Source organism: Centrocercus urophasianus, unplaced genomic scaffold (assembly GCF_019232065.1).
Source record: "Centrocercus urophasianus isolate 14NV4802_14NV808 unplaced genomic scaffold, USGS_Curo_1.0 seq_10, whole genome shotgun sequence".
NCBI classification, from domain to species: domain Eukaryota; kingdom Metazoa; phylum Chordata; class Aves; order Galliformes; family Phasianidae; genus Centrocercus; species Centrocercus urophasianus.
The window spans coordinates 16,458,031-16,479,187 of NW_024884142.1; the positions used below are offsets into that span (position 1 = coordinate 16,458,031).

General features: G+C 42.4%; 1 protein-coding gene and 2 long non-coding RNA genes across 11 annotated transcripts; 2 read left to right on the plus strand and 1 right to left on the minus strand.

Moving 5' to 3' along the window:
• Positions 1-8,225, plus strand: LOC122155211. The gene is made up of 3 exons (XR_006167169.1): positions 1-67; positions 1,983-2,093; positions 8,033-8,225. It is a non-coding gene; the product is annotated as an uncharacterized LOC122155211 (long non-coding RNA).
• On the minus strand, positions 2,659-13,479 carry LOC122155174 (glutathione S-transferase-like). 7 transcript variants are annotated; one of them, XM_042808994.1, is made up of 9 exons: positions 13,359-13,478; positions 11,270-11,349; positions 11,097-11,200; positions 10,628-10,763; positions 9,903-9,954; positions 6,686-6,818; positions 6,200-6,341; positions 5,058-5,189; positions 2,659-2,947 (listed from the first exon to the last, which is right to left on the minus strand). In XM_042808994.1, the coding sequence occupies exons 4-9, from the start codon at positions 10,712-10,714 to the stop codon at positions 2,822-2,824; spliced, it is 672 nt and encodes a 223-aa protein (XP_042664928.1). In that variant the 5' UTR covers positions 10,715-10,763; positions 11,097-11,200; positions 11,270-11,349; positions 13,359-13,478; the 3' UTR covers positions 2,659-2,821. The 7 variants fall into 7 exon arrangements, with proteins under 7 accessions (XP_042664928.1, XP_042664953.1, XP_042664919.1 ...); XM_042809019.1 differs by lacking the exon at positions 13,359-13,478 and having other exon boundaries at positions 10,628-10,749; positions 11,270-13,352; XM_042808985.1 differs by lacking the exon at positions 13,359-13,478 and having other exon boundaries at positions 11,270-13,352.
• Positions 9,930-17,952, plus strand: LOC122155216. Of its 3 annotated transcripts, none has more exons than XR_006167179.1 (3): positions 9,930-10,253; positions 10,595-10,777; positions 17,416-17,952. It is a non-coding gene; the product is annotated as an uncharacterized LOC122155216 (long non-coding RNA). The 3 variants fall into 3 exon arrangements; XR_006167175.1 differs by lacking the exon at positions 17,416-17,952 and adding an exon at positions 14,961-15,638; XR_006167172.1 differs by lacking the exon at positions 17,416-17,952 and adding an exon at positions 12,952-13,873.
• The last annotated feature ends 3,205 nt before the right edge of the window (positions 17,953-21,157 follow it).

Below are 21,157 nucleotides of genomic sequence, written 5' to 3' on the forward strand. Positions count from 1 at the left end.
ACCAAGCCGAGGAACAGCTCAGTTCAGAGGAAAGCTGAATTCAAACACACCCTCATAATCCGGCTGGGTAGGTATTAACCAAGCAATCTTTTACACTCAAGGATAAGTTTACACAACATAGCCCTGCAGTTATCAGTAACATAGCTCCAGGGAGTTACCTGCTCACTGTTGCTTTTAGAACTCTCTTTGCACATTCAAATCACTCTCTCCTCAGAAGCACATCCCCTGCTTTGAGATTTTCTTCACATTCCCTCTAGTTTGTTCCCATTCTGTTATATACTCACTACCCTAGAGGGAGAGATGTCAGCCACATGATTGTTAGTTTTTCTCTCAACAGTCAGGAGGTGAAAGGGATGAAAAGTGGAGAACTGATGGGCAGTACAAACTACTGCTTTGAAACTCAAGGTGGGCATGGAAAAAAAAAGACTTTTGCACCAAGTACAGTAAGTCTGCATTTGCTGCCTTCTCTCTCATACTGCATGGAGCTTGGACCATCAGTATGGCTTGTTAAAGTGCTGGTGCTCTCTGTGCCTATGCATCTCCTGTCTCTCTACACAGCTGAATTGCAAATAGGATGTGCTAGAGTATTTCCAGCACATCTATTTTCAGAAAATCAGCTGTCTTGTTTAGCTTGCCTGCAGTCTTGATAACATTGAGGGACGTGTTTTTTACTTTTAGAATTTTACAACTGTAATAATATTTACAGGATCTCTCCACCTCACACACAGGAATAACTCATGCAAGGGTATTTTCTACTTCAGTTCTATTTATGCCTGGAGTATAAAGATGCATGTGAATAAAGAATTTGCTAGCACTCACTGTGTTACAGATGTACTTAGGCATAGACTTGGCTTCAGATGGAGAAGTACTGCAAAAAGACGAGTTTCAGTGTTTGCAGTTCATAACCAAAAAAATACACGATGGTATCAAAAGTAGCAGTAAAAATAACTTGTTTTTGACAACATGCAGAGCATATTTGATCTATATAGGCTGGATTGCTGGGCTGAGGCCAGTGGGATGAAGTTCAACAATACCATGTGCCATGTCCTGCACTTTGGCCACAGCAACCCCAGCATGCTACAGGCTGGAAGGCCGCAAGGAGGAGAAGGATCTAGGGGTATTAGTCAACAGCCATCTGAACATGAGCCAGCAGTGTGCCCAGGTGGCCACAAAGGCCAATGGCATCCTGGCTTGTATCAGAAATAATTCTGCCAGCAGGTGCAGAGAGGTGATCATCTGTCTGTACTCAACACTGTTAAGGCTGCAGCTTGAGTGCTGTGTTTGGTTTTGAGCCCCTCACCACAAGAAGAGCATTGATGCTCTGGAGCGTGTCCAGAGAAGGACAGAGATGTTGTGAGGGCTCTGGAGCACAAATGTTACGAGAAGTGGCTGAGGGAACCAGGATTATTCAGCCTGGAGAAGAGGAAGCTCAGGGGAGACCTTATAGACCTCTACAACTACCCAAAGCGAGGTTGTGGCAAGGTGGGGATCAGCCTCTTCTGCATAATTAGTGATAGGACTAGAGGGAATGGCCTCTAGTTGCACAAGGAGAAACTCAAGTTGGGCACTAGGAAAGATTTCTTCTCTGAAAAAGTAGTCAGGCACTGGATCAGGCTGCTCAGGGAGGTGATAGAGTCACCATCCCTGGAGGTGTTCAAGAAACATTTAGATGTTGTAGTAAGGGACATGGTATAGTGGGAAAATATTGGTGATAGGTGCACAGCTGGACTTTTTGGAAGTCTTTTCAAACCTTGGTGATTCTGTGATTCTACATTCAGTTAAAGACCCCATTTCATCTTACTGCACCCTAACAGAAGTAATTTTTTGTCCTTTCGTTTTACAGCTAATGCAAAGATATAGGGAAAATGTTAGTAAAAACAGACATTTTTGTATTACTCCAGAAGCAGAGAAATGGATATGCTTAATTAAACAATGTCTTCTAACTGTAACTCTGTTACAGTTTCTTCTCACTGTGTTTGCAGGAGACCAAAATGTTGGCTTGCCCATCTCTGTTGAAGGAGCAGTGATCTCAGCTGTCTACAGTGGTGCAGCTCTGAAGGGAGCATGCATATTCTGCTGCCTGGGAGACCATGGTGAGTATGCTGTAGAACAAGCAATCTGCAAAGGAGGTTCATTATTCTCTTTTCTCTTTACCAGATGCACCTTTCAAATTTTTTTCCAATTTCTTTTTTTTTCTCTTTGTTCTCTTCTGTAGTCATTATTTTGAAACCTATTTTCACAGAGTCATAGAGACAGAATATTTTGGGTTGGGAGGGACCTTTAAAGATCGTTTGGTCCAACTCTCCTGCAGTGAAGAGGGACATCTACAGCTAGATCAGATTGTTCAGAGCCACATCCAGACCCACCTTGAACGTTTCCAAGGACAGGATGTCCACCACCTCTCTGGGCAACCTGTTCCAGTGCTCTCAGCTCTCCCTGGAGCCTTCCTTCCTCCAGGATGAACAGCTCCAGCTCTCCCAGCCTGTCCTCACAGCGTAGGGGTTCCACCCCTTGGATTATACTTCCATACTAGCACTTCATCACTCTCCTTACAAAGGAGTAAGTTCCCTATTCTGGCAGAGTTCTTTGCTTCCATTCTGCTTTGTTTGCATGTGCTGCAAAGCATTAGACACCTAAAAAGGCAAATTTGCTGTCACATTGCCAGAGTAAACAGAATGCTTTATTTCACTCTTCTATTTATTTCTACCATTGCTTTTAAGTACCAAAAAAAACTTTACTGAGTTTCCTACTTCCTTCAAGGGTTTGGGTTTTGATGTCTTTCTTCCCAGCACTTTGGGACTTAGTGAAGTTAACATTGCTCTCAATCTAGCTTAAAAATTTTCATCACAGTTGCTACATAATTTTCATCTGATGGGGGCTTCCTTGGGCTGCCAGGCTGCAGGAACTTCTTAATTGTAGGCATGTTGCTCATTCTGGTTTTAAAAGCCTGAAAAATAAAAGCAAGAGGGATAAGTCCCGACGATGCGAGCAGCAACTTTCCATACGATCCATCCATAGGATACTGGACAGCTTCTTCCCCCTGCTGGTAGAATAGATTCACGCGCTGAGGAGATCTACACAGGCTCCTCCTGCCTAACACGAGAAGGACCCAGCTGCTGCCAAATGCTTATTCTTATCAGCAAAAGCAGTGTTGGAGCAAGCAACACCTAGATGTCCACTGCCTGCAAGAAACTGGAGGCAAAACTGCAGTATCTAGAAGCATCAGGGATTAGTTTGGAAGGTCCATGCGAACTAACCAAGCTTTTTTTCCCCATTGCTTCTTACGATGGTGCAAACTTACCACCTAGGAAAACCAAATTAGCAATATGATTTCTATTTTTACCACAAAGAACTTCTAAGATTGTATGGGTGAAAGTGAAATGGCTGGAAGCCATTTCTTTGCTCAACTCAGTTGTCCTGCTCAGGCTTCTTGTGCTATGTGTCTCACCCAACACAGCCAAATTATTTACATGGAGCTGGCAAATATAGCATGGGCCTCAGGCTAGTTCCCTTCTACAGTTTTGTCTGGAGGCCAAGATGAGGATGACTTGGGCATCTCAGATGACAAGAGATGCCTTCTCTCACTGTACAGTCTGAGAAGACCCACTGGAGCAGGTTTTGAGCATCTGGATATCCCACAGTTAGCTCAGCAATATTATGTATATGAGAACCTCTTCTGACAATGGGACTAAGGGAGAGGAGCTTCACAGAACAACAGCCATTTCTTGCTGGCACATGTATGAACATTTCTTCTTCCTTACAAGCACTGGAAGGATAAGGGGGAATACAGGAAGGAGCGAGAAAAGTAAAAACTGTATAGTAAAAAACCACCAATATTAGAAGTATTTTCTCTTCTGGCAATGAAAGCATCCTTATGATTCAAGTCATGTCAGACGAACAGTGCCCATACCTGGTGGACAAGATATTTTCCCAAAAGATGGGAGCTAGAGGCCAGAATTTCCTGAAGCTGAAAAATGGTGCACAGGTTGCAGTCTGTCACAAAACACTGCCAACCCTGTTGCTAAAGCAGCTCATTCTGTCATTCAAAATTCCAACTGCTGGGGTTGCGATTTAGGGGGAAGGGGAGAATATCACATCTCCTCCCCACCCCTTTTCCTCAAGGACCAAGCAGAAATTCCAGTTAGGATAGTCTGATGCTGGACTGTTTATTTTGTTCATGGGATCAAAGCCCAAGGCTTTGAGTGCATGCTTTAGGTTAACTGTTTTTAAGAACAAAGCAATGATATCAAGCATGGCATTATCAGTCTAAATTTGCATTGCTTGCACTGCTCTGTTTACCAAGATTACAGGCACAAGGTTGAATTACTGAACAATATTTGGTTTTTTTAGTCTCAGACTATTTGGATCCACTGTATCAAAACTCTGACTCCTGCAGGTTTGCTCGAGCACTGGGCTCTTACAGCATGCTGCAGATCTGGAATTTTCTGATTTCTGATTGCCTTACTTCTGCTTGGTTACAGATTTTGCACATGGTACAAAAATTTCATCCTTAATGATATCAAGTTGATTACTGAAAGCAAACTGTGGTTGTTTGTTTGTTTGTTTTGGTCAGGGCTTCAATTTCTAGCCATGCTAGAAAGTAAAGTAGTAAAGTTAATAGAATCCCAAACTTACAATACTAGACAGTAAAGAAAATGGCACGCTGTATCATATTCTAACACGTCAGTCTATGTCACAGACGTAGTTTGTTATTACTATTAGATAGTATTCACAAGCAGGAGACAGGAAAATGAAAACAGGGCAGCTTAGATCAGTGGTTTCCTTAGAATGACATTGATTTCTACTGAGATGGCATAAGCCACTTGAAGAGGGAGAGATATGCCTTAATGGGGTTAAACAGGGGCATGGTGCCTTACAACAAATCAACAAAATCTATTCGCTGCTGTGCTTTATGTTACACAAACACGGGTAGTTTACACAGAACAGATTTACACAGAGTGGAGAGACAATCACTGCAGGACTGTCCCTTCATGAAATCTTTGAGATCTTTGTACCGTGTGGTTCCTGAACACAAACATGTTCAATAACATCATTACCTGCAGCTGAGGAAACCCAGAAAGCACAGAAGGTACTTTCTCCTCCACTGCTAAAATGGCTTCCATGAGCTGAACATCTGCCCAGCTGAATTTGTTTCCCACCAGAAAGTCTTGGCCATGCTGTTTCAAAACCTGTGGAGTACAAGAGAGCACGGATTACAGATGATACCTGGCAGCTAAGCCTTATGGCACAGCTGTAGAGCTAATCAGTGACCATAAGTGATTATAAGCAAAGCTTCACTTTTTAGCTGGAGATCTGTGAGCCCAAATCACTTCACTGCTGTTGGAATGTTGTATGGAACCCATATTACAAACTCTGGTCATTTGGTAATGATGGGTGACGATCGGTACTGGGAAAACAGACAAAGCCACATGCTTAAATAAGCTATTAGCAGTCATAAGGTTATAAATAGAGATAAGAAGGAATTGGAGAGAATTCATAAAATTGCCATTTAGATATTTAATTTATGGTTCTGTTCAACATACAGGAAGCAATCTTAGTATGCAAAATTACAATAGGTAACCAAAGAAAATCCCTGCCTCTGGGAGTAAGTTGTTATAGTAATAGGAACTTCTAGGATGTTCAGCCTTTATTATTGTTTTCCATCAAAACTAAATGAATGTTACAAAAGTGAACAGTGTTGCCAGGACTCGTGGGTTTGGTTTGTTGTTTTGCAAGTGAGACATGCAGAAATCTGAGGCTGTTTTACTAAAGCAGTCCTAATACCTCAGTGTTTTTGTCTCTATCTGATTTATTTGCAAGGGATTTTTTGCATTCTTCAACTGAAGGATAGCAGAGAGATGTGCTCTGAACAAATACAAGAGTGGAATTTTCTCTCACGGAAAAAAAAAACCCAAAAGCAACAACATATGTGCTTGTTTTTACATCTGCAAAAAGATATGCTGTATGAACTGAAAACATTTCACTTTGTTTGCTTGGTGGCTGTAACAGTATTACAACCCCAACAACATAAGCTAACAAACAGAAGATGTGCTGTATCATTTTCCCTTCTTTGTGAGAGCCAAGAAAACTGAGGATCTGGATCTAACTGTACCACAAGTATGTTACAAGTATGTTACTTTTGGGAAAGTTTCTGATAACTGTAAATGCAAGTTTTCTAGGCATCCTCTCCGTCACATACCTTTTCAAAGACAGGGAAGTACCTCTCTGTTGCCTTCTCTGCAATTGTAGCAATATTTTTCTCCTTTGCCTCAGGTGGAGAGAAAGGAAACATCAGAATCAAGTGCATCAGATCTGATATTCCTTCCACATACATGTCAATCCTGTTTGAGGGGAGACAATAGACAACAGCATGGGAGTTATTTCATCTGTATTACAATTAACTAAGGCAACTTATAGGACTTATATATCACGATCACAGTGCCAAATTTCATAGTCAAAACTAAATACAAAATAAAGCTAGGTAAGTTTTAAAAGGACTAAAAGCCTGTTTCTATTCAACAGCATTTCATAAGCAGTGATTAAACCCTGAACAAAGGCTGCAGTCTGCTTTGTTGCTTAGCCTTTCTTACACCTTTTTATTGGATTTACAGGGTTGCATTTGTTCAATGTAATGCAGCTATCAAATAACAGATTGCTCATTAAGCAAGAGGAAGTGCTACCATACAAGGCTCTCTCCTTCAAGTCCTTCCCATAGAGATTGTATTTCCCTGCTATGTAGCTGAGGATGGCTCTGCACTGCACCAACTTCATCCCATCGATCTCAACCAGTGGCAATTGATAGAACATCAGGGATCCATCTAGAACACAAAGTCAAATGAGAGCTTGTTAGTTCCTTCTGGAATTCTAGCTTTACAGGAGAGTGCATTACTTTTGCAGTGTAATCATGGACGCCTTGCCCTAACTCAAACTCCATGTGGTTAATTAACATTGTGGGAAAGATTAAATGTTGTCTGGTAGGCATCAGGTTTGCAGCTTTGTCAGAGAGGTGCAGCTGGGCCCCATGCTTTGCAGCTTTGCCAGGGCTGCACTGCCTGACGGGAACTGGCACTGTTCCCTTGCACTCCTGGCCCCTGGCCCTGCTGGCAGGAGAAGGCTGACCCAGCAGTTCCAGCCCCAGAGACCTGAGGAGAATGAAGAGCTGTGTTAAATCAGAACAAAAAGCCCAATTATTTTGAATGCAGATCAGTTCCCTGGCAGGCACATAGACAAGGATGGAAATAAAAAAAAGAGGTAGTACCACAGTAAGACTGAGCTACTGGGACAAAGGGAAAGGTCAGGGCACTGGGAGCAGCAGTGCCAGATTCATTGTGAGGCAGTGAAGCCAGGGACGGGGAGTGTGACAGCAGCTTGCTGCTTCACTAAGTTTTGCATAGTTGCTCCAGAAACAGGATTTTGAGCATCCCTGTAGATTTCCATTACAGGCCTGTCTGTCCCCAGTGTCATTTCACAACTCAAACCCATCCAGCCATGCTACTACTATCCCCTCTTGCCCCTGTGCTGACAAGCCCTGTTTTCTCCCAGTGCTGGAAGCAGTGTGGCTGATCCTTTAACAAGGTTGTGCTGAGACTTTGTGTTAGGCACAGCAAAGCCATTTCTTTCTAGTGTAGTTTTCTGCTGAACTCATTTGCCAGCTTTGGAGATACTCCCTGCTCCATTTAAATGTTTATGGGCATCCAAAAAACAATCCTGACCTGTTAAAATTACACTGAAGCTCTAAATCCAAGTAGGCAGCTGCCGCTTTGCATTGCTCGAAGTTAAGCGTTTATTTTAATTGCTTGGTCATTATTAATAGTGCATTTCTTCCAAGTACAAGAATTCACAGCACCTTTACCTACTCTCTTCTTTACAGAGCTACTAAAATACTCTGCTAACCAAGAACTAATAAAAAATCTTCACTACATCACTAATTTACAGCTTAAATTCAAAAAGCAACTCTCTTTGTGGCAAGGAATAGTCCATTTATTTCTCATAGACAGTAACAGAATGATCCTGTGTCATCATGTCTTACCAGAACACACCTCTGCAGACTGGGAAAGAACATCACCTATAAGAAGACCCCTATCTAGCAGAAAAAACACAGGATGGAAAAAATAGCAGCCATACAAGCATATGTCTCAGCAAGGAGTTGCACTAAGTGGAGAATAAAGAATAAATCTGACTTTCTGCCCCTTGACAAGAAATAAAGTGTAGGAAATGTGAGAACACTAAATGCCTGGTTTGTTTCTTCTCTACACAGAAGAATTTTTATCTTATGACCATTAGTAGGCTGCTTCTCCTGGTTTTGCAATGGGACCACTTCACATAACCACTGCACATAACATACATGCAGGATTTAAAGCGGTTTGCCACTCATTTTGCTGACTGTATTGTGTGTCTGATGATCGTCTCTGGGCATACATTAAAGAGCTATAGCCTGGGCCTGTTTGCCACAGAACAGCAATGCTTCTCAACATCAATCTGTGGCTACGTAGATCGAACCAAGCCAACAGGTCTCAGGCCAGTAGGTACAGGCCTGGCCAGGTGATGTACTGGAGTCTCTCCAAAGCAGCTGTCTGCTGCAAGGTACAGCTGGAACTGAAGAACTGGGAACAGTTCCTGGCCTGGGCTGAATCTCAGAAAGTGCTGGAGGATTGCTAGAAGACCTTCATTTGGCACAGGCCAGAGCCACACCTGGCCGTGATAACAGTGCTCTGAAGTCTGAACTCAGGGCTTCCTGGAACGAGGCACATTGGCAAGGAGAGAGAAAAAAAACTGGAGGTAGAGGGAGTGGTGGTTACTCATGTTCAGTCCTGCTCTGAGCATCTGGCGTCACTCCACCAAATGACTAATATTCGTCTTTCTTCAATTCATCGTGTCAAAGCCAGCCTTTTTCTTTGTGCTCTGAGCCTCTTAAGCTCAGTATACGTATATACTTGAAGAGCCTTCATTTTCTTTAGAAGACTTCCCTATCCTTTTTCTTGCCACTTAATTCTCTTCTCTGGTTATGGATAGGCCTCATTATGAAATGCAGAATCATGCCATTCTGTTTGGGTTAAATATCTTCAAGAAGGAAATTCAGATTTGGATACCTAACTATATACTACCTAAACTATTGTATTTAGGGCTATATTTATTGTCTCAACAGCACACAACCCTCCCATGTCATCAGATTACCAGCCAGCTAGACCTACAACTGATCTCACTGATGCCACTTTTTTATTGCTGGTGTTTTGTGCATTTTAGTTTTGTTTTCATCTTTTCTTTAAACGCAGCTTTCCCTATCTGAGTGGGCAGCCTGAACACAGCCAAGTCCTTTTCAGGGTGTCTCTTTGCTGTGCTGGGGTGTTCCTGTCTTGGGCAGCAGAAAAAGTTCAGGACAGGCAAACCTAGCAGTGCTCCTCACAGGCCCAGCTCCTTCCCCACCTGGGCAGCGAGGCTTTTTCCCTCCAGGGTGGTGCAGAGGACTTCAAACCGGGCTTCAGCTGAGCAAGTATGAAGGCCAATGGCTGGGGGTTTGCATTGCTATTGGGATCTGGTCTCACTCCCACAGTTTACATAAAGGCTTTCTGGCTGCTTGGACCATGTCAGACTTATCTGAGGGAAGATTCATTGCTCTGGCTCATCCTGCACAGCTGCTTTACATGGCCTTACTGCCATGTCAAATCCTACCTTAAACTTCCCAGTGCTAGCCATATTTAATGTGTTACTGTGACCACAGTCACAGAAGCTATGATTTCAATCTTATAGGAGTTATTTGGTACTGCAAAGAACAGGTTACACAAAACCGGCATTTCAGCATTCAAGATGTATACCCAGAATTTTGCTTTGGTTTAAATAAATTTTAATGTAGCTAAATACGAGCAACTTTCTGCTTGCCAAAGCCTCAAGCATCACAGTCTTACCTTCGCCTAACTTCAGTAACTGCTCTCTTGTTTGCAGAAAAATTTCTTCAAACTGGAAAAGAAGAGAGAAGAGCTCTTTATGTTTCTGGCATTTTTCTCCAATTGACTGCACATGACCTCGAGCAGAACAATCCAGCCAAGCAAAATACGATGAGTCGAGGCTTCAGATGTGCTGTTTGACTGAATCCTCTGAGGACTCTCCACCCATCCCCACGGCTGGATAGCAGCGGAAGGACCTGGCCATTTCTGCCTGGTTGCACTGATTCAGAAATTATTGGAGTGCAAGCAGAAGTGAGACACAGACATCTAGAGGGAAGAGCAGGCTGCAGCCAGTGCCAAGGGAAGCACAAGGTAAATCAGTTCTTTCTAACACTACCCCAAGAGTGGGCCAACAACATTCTTTTTTCTTATACACTTTGCAACCGCAATCTAAATGAGACTGAGCAAAGTGATTTTGCACAGCTGGAAAACTGAGATTCATTAAAGGCCTTTTAAAAAAAATCCCTGTTTAGACACACTAGAATTACTTCAGAAAACTGATGCTAGCTCTGTGAAATCCAAAGCTCCATTGAGTTTGTATGCCAAATATCAGCCACTGAACAGGGTAGGCACAAACCTAAATTAATTTGAAAACGAAGTTATTCACCCTTTTGCATCCTTATTCCCTGTGTGCATATTAAATTGTTTCACAGAGTGTCCATTTAAAGAGCTGAGTGTTAACCAACCTCCACTCCAGCTGCAGCTAGCAGCCATCGGATGGTCTCCATTCGCCCTCTTCCATTGATATAGGTGAGCCTGGGCTTCCCTGACATGCTTCTGAGCTCCCGATGCCTTGAGAATTTTTAAGCTGAAAACAAAGATCTCAAAAAGCAAGTGTAAGTACCATTATTTGGGGGGAAAAAAGAGAGAAGCCTTTTATTCTCACTACCTTTGCTGCAAGTGTACATTATTTGACTTTAAACAGACTATAGAATCATAGAATCATTAAGGTTGGAAAAGACCTCTGAGATCGTCTGTTCCACCTGTCAACCCATCCCCACCATGCTCACTAAACGTGTCCCTCAGTGGCACATCCACACAGTTCCTGAACACCTCTAGGGACTGTGACTCCACCACCTCCCCATGCAGATTGTGCCACTGCCTCACCACTCTTTCTGAGAAGAAATGTTTCCTAATTTCCAATCTGAAGCTCACCTGGCTCAGCTTGAGGCTACTACCTTGTCATATACTAGGAAAGGAAAGATGTGCTGAGTGGTAAAAGCTTTCCAGTGCTACTAGGAAGGGGTTTTCTTGGTCATCTGCAAAAACAGACATGTTTAAACAAGCAATCTGAATACTGAGCTGGAGGGGGAACCTCGTTGCATTACCAGACATTAATGTAAAGCCACTGGAAATCCACCATGCCTTCAGGGCAGTTACTCAGTGACAATCACTGCCATGATCACCACTGAAAGGAGGGAAAAGAAAAGGTGTTATACTGCTAGGCTGAAATGTTCCTAGCTTTTTTTCTTTTTTTTTTTTGCCAGATGTCACAGTGCATCACGCAGCTTTATCTGTCACCCACCTCTTTCCTAAATAAATGAATCATGGATCTTCCCTCTGTTCCAAGAGGCAGGTTGAGGTGCTTGGCACTCACAGAATCTTAGAACAGCTTGGGTTGGAAGAGACCTCAAAGATCATCTGGTTCCAAACTACTTGCCAGGGGCAGGGTTGCCAACAGCTAAATCAGTTGCTAGATCAGTTGTCTTGGATGCCCTCAGCCCGTCTCCTTGGTGCTTATGGTCTCCCCCAAAGCCATACCTGCAACCTGGCTGCAGGTGCCCCCAAAATGTATCCCAGGGCAAAGGGAGTAGGTGTGCCCAGGGCCTTGCACACCATGATCTCTGCAGCTCCCATCATAGCCCACACCTTTGCACAAAGAGGAGCTGTGGCACAGACAGAAAGTTGGTATAAACCTATTTCATGCAGTATGGGCTGTTTGTGTTGAAGCTGGAGCATATATTTGCCTTAATTTCTGTGTTCCGTTGCCCTAATTGCTAAAAAAGTGGGACTGGAATTCCCCCTTCACAAACATATTAGTTTCATACACTACAGAATGGGAGAAAAAAAAGCTTAAGGATGTCCTAAAAACAAAACAAGATAAAAACAAACAAGCAGAAATCCTACAGACGATTTCAATTTTCTCAGTGGTGAAAACAAAAGCTGCAATACTCACACTGTTGCCATCACATGACTGCACTCACACTTCATTTCCCATGTAAATAAGGTTCAGTGCGTTCTAGTGATATTTTCTTCAAGTCACACTGCTTTCTAAGTGTGTTTAACATGAGGTACATTCAGACAATTCTTTGCCAAAACTCCATTTTAAAGAGCAATCAGAACAATTCTGGTAAAAATTTAGTTGTGCTTTTACAATAAGAAAGTATGGTTTGTGTGATTTTGACAACATAATCTGAATACAAAAGAGAAAATATCACCCTCAGTTAGCAACAACTGTTGCTAATTATGGTCCTGCCTGTAAGTCAGTGGTTGCATTCATTTCTACAAATGCTGAGTGAATAGTTTTTATGACATGACTGTACAGTTTATCTGTCTATCCACAGCTAACTGGTGCCTCTTCATTACCTTGCTTATCAGAAACACTGTGTCATATCATTCCAACACACATTGACCCTGATTATAATGCACCAAAACGTACAGTAAATAGGATATTAATTACACAGCCAAGGGTTCTACAACTGCATAGGAAAACATAGAGAGTGAAAAGCATTAGGCAACATTTTACTGTTTTACATGAGTAAGAAATCCTGTATACCATTGAATCTGTGAAGAGCAATCACAAGTAGAAAATAAAAACTTGCCATCAGCTGCAGCTTTCTAAAATAAATAATAACTCCATCAGACATAAGTAGATTTTAATAATCTTAAACCTCTGACACAGAAAGAAGTACTTGGGTTTTTTATGTAGTCTTCTCAGTCTGAGATCCACCAAGCATCACCAGTGACTACACAGGGCCCCGCCACACACCTATCGACACCTGTGTTACAGGGCCTGCATCAGAAGCTGAGTCTTGGATACATTTGGATACGCACCCATGCGCCTGCTGCCACTGGAGATGGGCAGATACCATTCCAAACCTGCAGGATCTTTGTCCTGCTGAAAAGACAGCCTGGTGCTTGGCAGGAAACTCAGGTGCAGTCAAGGTCTCAGCATCACCACTTTGGTGGAAAAGCACAAATCACCACTGCTTCAAGCACAAAAGTGAGTGGATGTATCTACATACATACACATTTACCATTTTTGTCTAAACTCCATATTTCTGTCCTGTTCTCTCAGTGCTTAAGAATCTGCTTTACCCAGTGTGACTCACACTGCAGGATTAGTTTCCTGATTAAAAAGATCTTTCTTGCTCCACGTGGTAGCCCAAACACTAAAGAATAGAAGCCTGCACTTACCTTCTATGCTCAGTCTCCACTGCTTTCAGGTACAGTCCCACCTCTAGTTTAACTTGGCAGCTCCTCCTATGCCTGGGGAGTTCCCAGCCATACCCAATAAGAGAGAAATATTCCTACTGTCATTAATCTGACGTTAGGGAACTTAAAGGCATATGTATCTGAAGGTGCCACTCAAGGCAGGGGCTCTTTTGCTGCTTGCTGATTTGATCATACGATGGGGTAGTCACACAGTTTCTATCATAGCCATCTATTCAAGCTCCTCTTTTGGAGCTACTGGGGTATTTTATACACATATAAGAGAACACACTCTAAAACACTGAGAACATCGTAGGTTCTTCTGCATCTTATTTAAGATAACTGCAACTTTTTAAAAACTATCCAGTAAATATTCTAGGCCTATCTTAACAGTAACCAAGGTACTTATTTTCAGTGCTGTCTGGCATAAAAAGAATACCTAAAGTAGGGGATAACAATTCCCAACTACTTCTAAACACAGCTTGCTGATGACAATTTACTTAGTGGTAACTTGGTATGAAAAATAGATGTTTATGCGACAACTTAGCCCATGTCTAAGGAAACAGCACTGATTCTGCAATGGAGTGTACATGGAGATGTACACACAGCGTATGCAGAGATGAAGTAAAGTATGATTTTCCTACCCTGTTCCTGTGACATATACTTACCTCTGACCTCAGCTTTGCCATCTGCCTGTCAGATAGAATGATCAAAATGGAAGAGAGTGTGGACAGACACAAACGTAGGTTAACAGATGTGAAGTAGGATTTGGACAGCAATGATCATTTTCTCACCTCTAGTGTAGACTCACATATTATGATGTGGCATCATTTACTCTCTGCATTAAATCTGCTAATCTAAAGGTCTGTCCATAAAGCAAACACTGAGTAATGGTACAGTCATGGCTGTACCTACATAGCATCAAAAGTTGGGGAACTTCAGGACCAAAGTCTTTACCTGACTACTTTGAAGAAACTTCAAAATACTGCTACTTTCTTTTTTTCCTCACATTTCTGGTTCAGTTACTGTTTATCTGCCTGACAGTTTCTGTCAATCTTCTCTAGAGGATGCATTTTCACTTGAGTCCTCTTGGAAATCTGTAATTTCTGTTCTCCAAATGTTGATAGTGTCAGCAAAATACAATGATATGGTGCTTTTTCCTACTTTGCCTAATTCTAACCCTCTCAGATTCATCATCTGGAGAATAAAGTAGATCATTAAACGTACATTTCCGTATTGTTTCCATGTCAAATCCAATTAGTAACCTCCAGAAAATTCACATGTACAGGCTGGAAGTGTTTGCCTGTACCTGTCCATGATGGCAGCACTGAGTAAAGACTAAGCTGCTCCTGCTTTGAGATCTTTGATATCTGTGATTTGAGGCATGGTGATGAGCAGTCAAGCAAACTGTTCTGATGCTTTTTGGATTTACTAAACGATGTGACATCCAGATTCAGTAGTTGTTCCCCTTCTACACATCCCTGTTTGCCGGGAAGAGTTTATCCTTTGTTATGTTTAGATGATGTTTGAGGTCCCTTCCATCACAAGCCGTTTTATGATTTTGTGAAATTTTTGTTTTGCTTTCAGCTCAGCAATTGTGAAAACAATGTAACTTCTATAAGCTCCATTGAAATCCGTACCTACTGCCTACAGGATTTCTTTCATCTCTAACTTGACTTGTTGTATAATCCTCCGGAGTCGAACAGAAAGCAAATCTGTTTTATGAAAAATCTGGTCAGCCACACCTGTGAGCATCCAGGCAGTTGGCATAGATCCCAGGTACCACTTAAAGGATTTGGGTTGGGCACAAGCATGCCACACCCAGCATGCCAAGTTCCCGGTGCAGTCTGTGAACACGCTTTATGATGATGCACCTTAGAGAACTCAAAGACTTCTCTAAATGTGATGTTCACAAACCACAAAACTTCTTTCTTGGGGCACCATGCCTGATTGCAACTTCTGGCAGCACCTTTTCAGGGGTAAGTGCTGAGTATGCAGCTAAATGCTGCTGGAGAATGAAGCACGGAGTTAGGATTCTCCCTGTGCTTCCAATCAATCTCTTAAAATGAAGAACAAACACACGTTGATAAAACTAGAGTCCACAAAAATAGTTCAACAAAGTTGTTGTCACGCAACCCAAGACATGCCAACCTGTGACACTCCAGCAAAGACTCTAGTCTTGTCAAACCCTATTGTACACACATTCCCACTGCCCTGTGCAGCCTGTTCCATGCCCACCCCCTTCTGGAGCTGACCCTTTCCCTAACCCCCCCGCTGCCCTCCCCTGACACAGCTCCATGCCATTCCCTCAGGCCCTGTCTCTGTCACACAGAGCAGAGCTCAGCGCTGCCCCTCCTCTCCCTGAGATGGCACACTGTTGACTCATGTTCAACTTGCTGCAACCAAGATCACCGTAAATATGATGCCAGCCAAGTTGGCATTTTCTCCTGCACATTTCTGCAGGCCAGTTGGCACTTATCCGGACCACCAGCACAGAAAATTCTGAGAAAATCAATCCTAATCCTGATTTACACTCATGTGAGGAGTGTAAATGGCAAGGAAAGTTAGGGAGGGACAGAAACAAGATTTACACTAGCAAAAGGCCAGCACACAGACCCCAGCATCGGCATGTGCCTTCCCTTGTACCAAAAGTTTCCTAGCACAGCCATGACCTGGGCCAACCAGCTCTGTCCCACATGGTGCCCAGGCTCTGTGGGTGGGCAAGTGTGGGCCAAGGATCATTGCCAAGAACTGCCTCAGAGGCGGCCACCCTGTGTGCAAAGCGGGAGTGGCTGCACAAACACCAGCTTCACTGTGCCAGTAGCTGCAGGGCCAGAGCAGCATCACCAGCACAAGCAGTGCGGAATAATGCAGAACCCTTTGAGGGGCTTTAGACAGAGCCTGGAATGATGCTTAGCGATGTTCGTAACATTGAGAAGGACAGCGAGGACAAATGAAGGGTGGGCTAAAGCCAGCAGGCAGGCAGAGAAGGTGACTCATGCTGACTCAGGGCCATATCAGGGTCAAACATAAATACCAGTTACGCACATGCCAAAAAAGGAGCAGAGTCTACACAGCTGTCTAGCCCCAAATCTGTAAAACCCGGTCAAAGAGTGGGTTGATATCCCCCATCGTGTGAGGTGTGCCAGATCAAGGCTTCAAAGCCAACTGAAAAAGAACTTTAATCCATAATGTGAAATACTGAACTTAAATAAGTTTTGTATTACAATGACTTCTTATTTCAATAGTAACTTGCATATGTTTCCTTTGTAGGGCTTCTGGCATGTGCTGCAAAACTTTCTAGGACTTTCTAGGACTCTCAGTTTGTGCACATTGTTACATCTAAAGCTTATGTGCATTGTTGCACTAAAAATGTGCATTGTTGCACTAAAAGAAATAATTAGTTTATGTTTAAATAACATTTATATTTCCAAATGGAGGTGGAAGGAAGCAAAGACTTCTACATTTATCTGATGTTGATAAATTATAAAGCTGAACAAAAGCATTTATTCCATCTTTTTTTCTTTTTTTTCCTCAGTATAGGGAATTGTAGTTGAAATTGGTCACTGGAAAATATCTAAAACCAGCTTTTATCCTGTGAGACATTTTGTTTGTTTGTTCTGGTTATTGTCTTTATAAAATCAGATTTACTTACACTTCTTATATAAGGAGAAATAGATGTCAGGGCACACAAGTCCACTTCTATTCCTATAAAACAGCTTTGTTTTTACTGAAGTTTGTGTTTCCCCCGAGTTCATCATCATTCTCATAACATTCAGTATCCTTAGTATAGATTTCAGCCTTTATTTCCCTTTAAGAGGAAATATTCTCTCTTTCCCCTAGACTCCCTTACACAGATCTGTCAGCATGAAAAGATTCAGTGAGGTGAGATTAATGATGTGTTATTCATACAATATTGAATAATCTGACTTTTAAGATTCTCTTTATTAACTGTTTTGTACTATCTTCAAAATAATAACATGTATGTGTTTTAATGATATTTATGAGTAAACTTCTACCTGTACATTTACTTTTCTTACAGATACATCTAACAATTTATTGAATGCAACCTGCTTTGCTCTCTGCTGATGTGAAAATATGATTTATTGTTCTGGTTTGCATGTGAAGGATCATAAAAATCTAGAAAAACAAAAATCAGGGAAAGCTGAAATAGGAATGTCATGGAAAATAACGGCAGAAGTTGAAAATTCTCTGTATTAATGCTACAGCTTCTTCATCTGGAGGTAGTGTCCCTCTTCAGCTCTGCATTTTATAGTTTTGTACTTCACATTGTTGGCTGTATTTCCCCATCCCCTCTTGAGTATTTCTGCACTCTGAAAGACTGCAAGAACCTTCCAAGCATTTTAACTTCTCTTGCACAAGAAAAGATATACTGCACTTCCCAAAACAGGAACACTGAGAAAAGGCTTTGGTGTGCTTGAGAACCAGGCTGATACTTTATGCGCTCTTTATGTACAAGTAATGAACTTGCAGTAAATAAAACACTGGCAGTACATCCATGCTAGAAAAGTGATGGTGAAGCTATGTGTCACTGCTTCTCCCAAGGTTGGTACAAAGCAAACACAGAAATTTGTGTTGAAAAATTGTTTTATTACCTCCGGAGTTTGGTCATGAAAGCCAAGTAGATAGTCTGAAACAGTATAATTGTATAGCAGTAAAGAGGAAGATTTATGAATCCTCCTCAGGTTAAACCTTCACCATAGGTTTATATAAATGTCATCATAATTCCTTCCCCGACATTTCCATCCACAAGCCTCTGATATAAGGTGCTTCCCATGGACACCCTTGGCAATAAAATAAGCACTGTCTGTTCTTCTGCTGTAGCTGGAAGCACAGACTCCTAGGCTTCTCCATAGGAATGAGCAGAAAAAGACTTTGAGGCCTAAACCTATACATGGGTCTTCAGTAGTCTAATTGGGAAAGGTGTCTCTCCTGCTTCAGGAAGGACCAGGACAGGATGCAACGTGTGAGTGTGCCTCTTTTAGTGCAAAACCAACTCCTAGATCCTGGCGATGTATGTTGACCAGCCTGCCCTGCTTCTCACGAGCACCTGGATTAGCAAGGAACCGCAGCACCAGGAAAATAAAGAGTGTGCTTGTTTAATGAAGGTTAAGATCCACACACCTGTTACACTTCTTGTTGTTGCTATGAGGGTGTATTTCACAGGAGGACATCAACAATGAGATATTCTACAAAGCATGAGAGTTATGCCTGCCACCCAATGCTGTCTCCCTTCTTAGAGTAACATTTTCTGAAATGATTACCCAAAGCTGGCTTACAAGGAATTCAGAACACACAGCTCTTTCATCCCAAGGCTAAAGTTCCCCAAGTGCAAAACTGCAGAGCAATGGCAAGCCTTTGATAACATAATTAGTTCTTTGAAAAAGGGGGTGGCCTGTGCTTGAACTGTTGTTTATCTGAATGGGCTGGTTGGGAGATGAGCTGTGGAGTCTCAGGCTGAAGGGCAAGGGTGAGCTCCTTCTGTCTGTTGCCAAAAACAGGGCAGTGCTTCTTTTACATCCTTTTTCAAGTGTGTATGGGAGAAACTGTTCTGAAAGGAAAGTAGTAGGGCAAGCAACAGGAAAGAATTGGAAGCTGCAAGTTTGCTTATTTATTCTCAGTGTGCACACTGACTCGGATCACCAATCTCACCTTTCCCCCCTCCTTATTATCAACTTTATTTACTTTAATCTTCTGCAAACGTTGCTATTTTTTTCAGTCTCCTCATAAAACATTACATTGCAGAGTATCAAGGGTTTAATTGCTATCTTCAACTACCTAATGAGAGGACGGGAACAAACACTTCTCAGAAGAGGAGGAGAGGCACACAAGTTGCAGCAGCAGAAATCTTAAGCAAACACAACAAAAGGAAGTTTTACAATGACGTGGTCAGAATCTAGAAGGTGCTGCTGCACATGGGTTTGTACAAGACTGAATTCTGCTCTTAACTCCTGTGAGACATGCAGACATGCTTGCAGTCACACGATAAGAGGCTAACCCTTCCTTGCAGCTCAGATAAATTGCCACCTGGAGATACATACTTCTTTCCATGACTGCAGAAGTAGCCATAGCTCAAAACCAGGCATGTGGTGCTTAGAGTTAGTGTACCAGGCTTTGTCCTTCAGCTCCTTGCCACAGAGGCTGTACTCTTCCTGCTGTGTTACTGGGGATGGCTCGGGGCTGCACAATTTTCTCCCCATGTCTTCACAATTTTCATCTCATCAGTCTCCACATGAGCACTTGCTGAAGGAGCAGGGCTCCATCTAGGGCAGAAAAAGTGTAACACCCATTTAATTCAAGACCTACAGCTTTTATAGTGTTGAAATGGAATGCCTGTAAGTGCCTAAGGCTGAAATTATCTCCTGTAGCAACTAGGATATAGAATAAACTTCACTAGAAGCAGGATCTTATGTATGATGCCAACAATAAAACCTTGATCAGTATAGGATAGCTACTGTGGCTGAGCAGTATCCTGTGCTCTGTTTTCTTCCCTCTGCTGGGGAAAGCCACTCTCTAGAATCCCCATGTCACACTCAAGATGCATTTATGAACGTTTTGTAACAGCTAAGAGATTCTGTAAATCTGTTACAACAACTAATAACCACACAAAAGGGTTTTTATATAAATCTGCAGGCACTGTGGGCGTTGCAATTCTTGATTTACAACTTTAACAATAAACAAACAGGTGGTTGGACTCCTTATTTAGGAGATCCTGGTTTAGAAGCAGCTCCCTCCTGCACAGCCCTTGGCAGCTCCTATGGTAACTACTGAACACCACTCTGGCGTCCCACTTGGCAGCAACCATAGCCAGCCAGCTGTCCTCAGCCTTCTGCACAAAGACAGCTTTTGAGCTGCATTTCAGCAGGGGGGTTGGAATCAGCTGGGGGAGGGAAGGGGGGGAAGAAGAGTAGAAACAATAGATACATGGTCTAAAAGAGGGGAACTTGAACTCCAGCAAGGACAGAAGTAGAAACAATTGATCACAAATACGCGAGGAATGAATGAAAAAGAAACAACTGAGCAACAAGTGTACCAAACACCATAATGGGCTGGTGTCAACAAGAAAAAAAGGGAAATTGCTCTAAGTGACTTTCAGGCTCATAAATGGCTACTCACATATTAAAAAATATGTGAGAATGAGATTATAATGGAACAGCAGCTTACTCCTCCTAAATCTAGAACATTCTAGCCCCAAAATATGCATGATCAGAAAAGCCCTTCTTGAACCTCAGATCCGTGCCTGACTCAGTGGCATTAGTCCCAGGGCTACCTCCAGGTCCAGGAACCCACATGTCCCTTTTGGAAATCAGCCAAGGGACAAGCTCCTTCATTCCATGTCAAAGCATATGCTCATGTTCCAGGTGCTTGCAGCCCCTCGATCTTCCTGCCACAGCCTGAACTATTCACTACAAATAAGGTGCATGGTAAAGACATCAGAACCCTTGCAGGGGACACATTTTGCCTACATTTGGCATCTTTCTATTCTTCTGGCTTTCATAGTGCTGAGAACTTCAGTCGCTCTGAAGCTGTGAGACAGCTCCCTAGCGGGCAATTCATTCATCGAATTTACTCAAGTGTATTTGCTGCATTACAAGGTCAAGATGCATCCCATTTCTCAACATACAGCCAGCTCAGGAATTAAGCAGTGACACTGGAGATTGAGCAGAAATCTTTTCAACTATATAATTAATACAGAACTATAAAAGCTATGAAAGCCTAAGATAGCATCCTATTAAGCAGCCCTTCCAACTTTTTTTCATGAG

What these genes read in the sequence shown, in the direction of transcription:
- LOC122155174 (XM_042809032.1), bottom strand. Translation starts at nt 10,714, where the DNA reads ATGTCAGGGAAGCCCAGGCTCACCTATATCAATGGAAGAGGGCGAATG. An exon ending in GACTTGAAGGAGAGAGCCTT is followed by an intron (nt 6,342 to 6,685) that starts GTATGGTAGCAC and finishes CCCCTCAAACAG; the next exon opens with GATTGACATGTATGTGGAAG. An exon ending in CTGGGTTTCCTCAGCTGCAG is followed by an intron (nt 2,948 to 5,057) that starts GTAATGATGTTA and finishes TTTATTTTTCAG; the next exon opens with GCTTTTAAAACCAGAATGAG.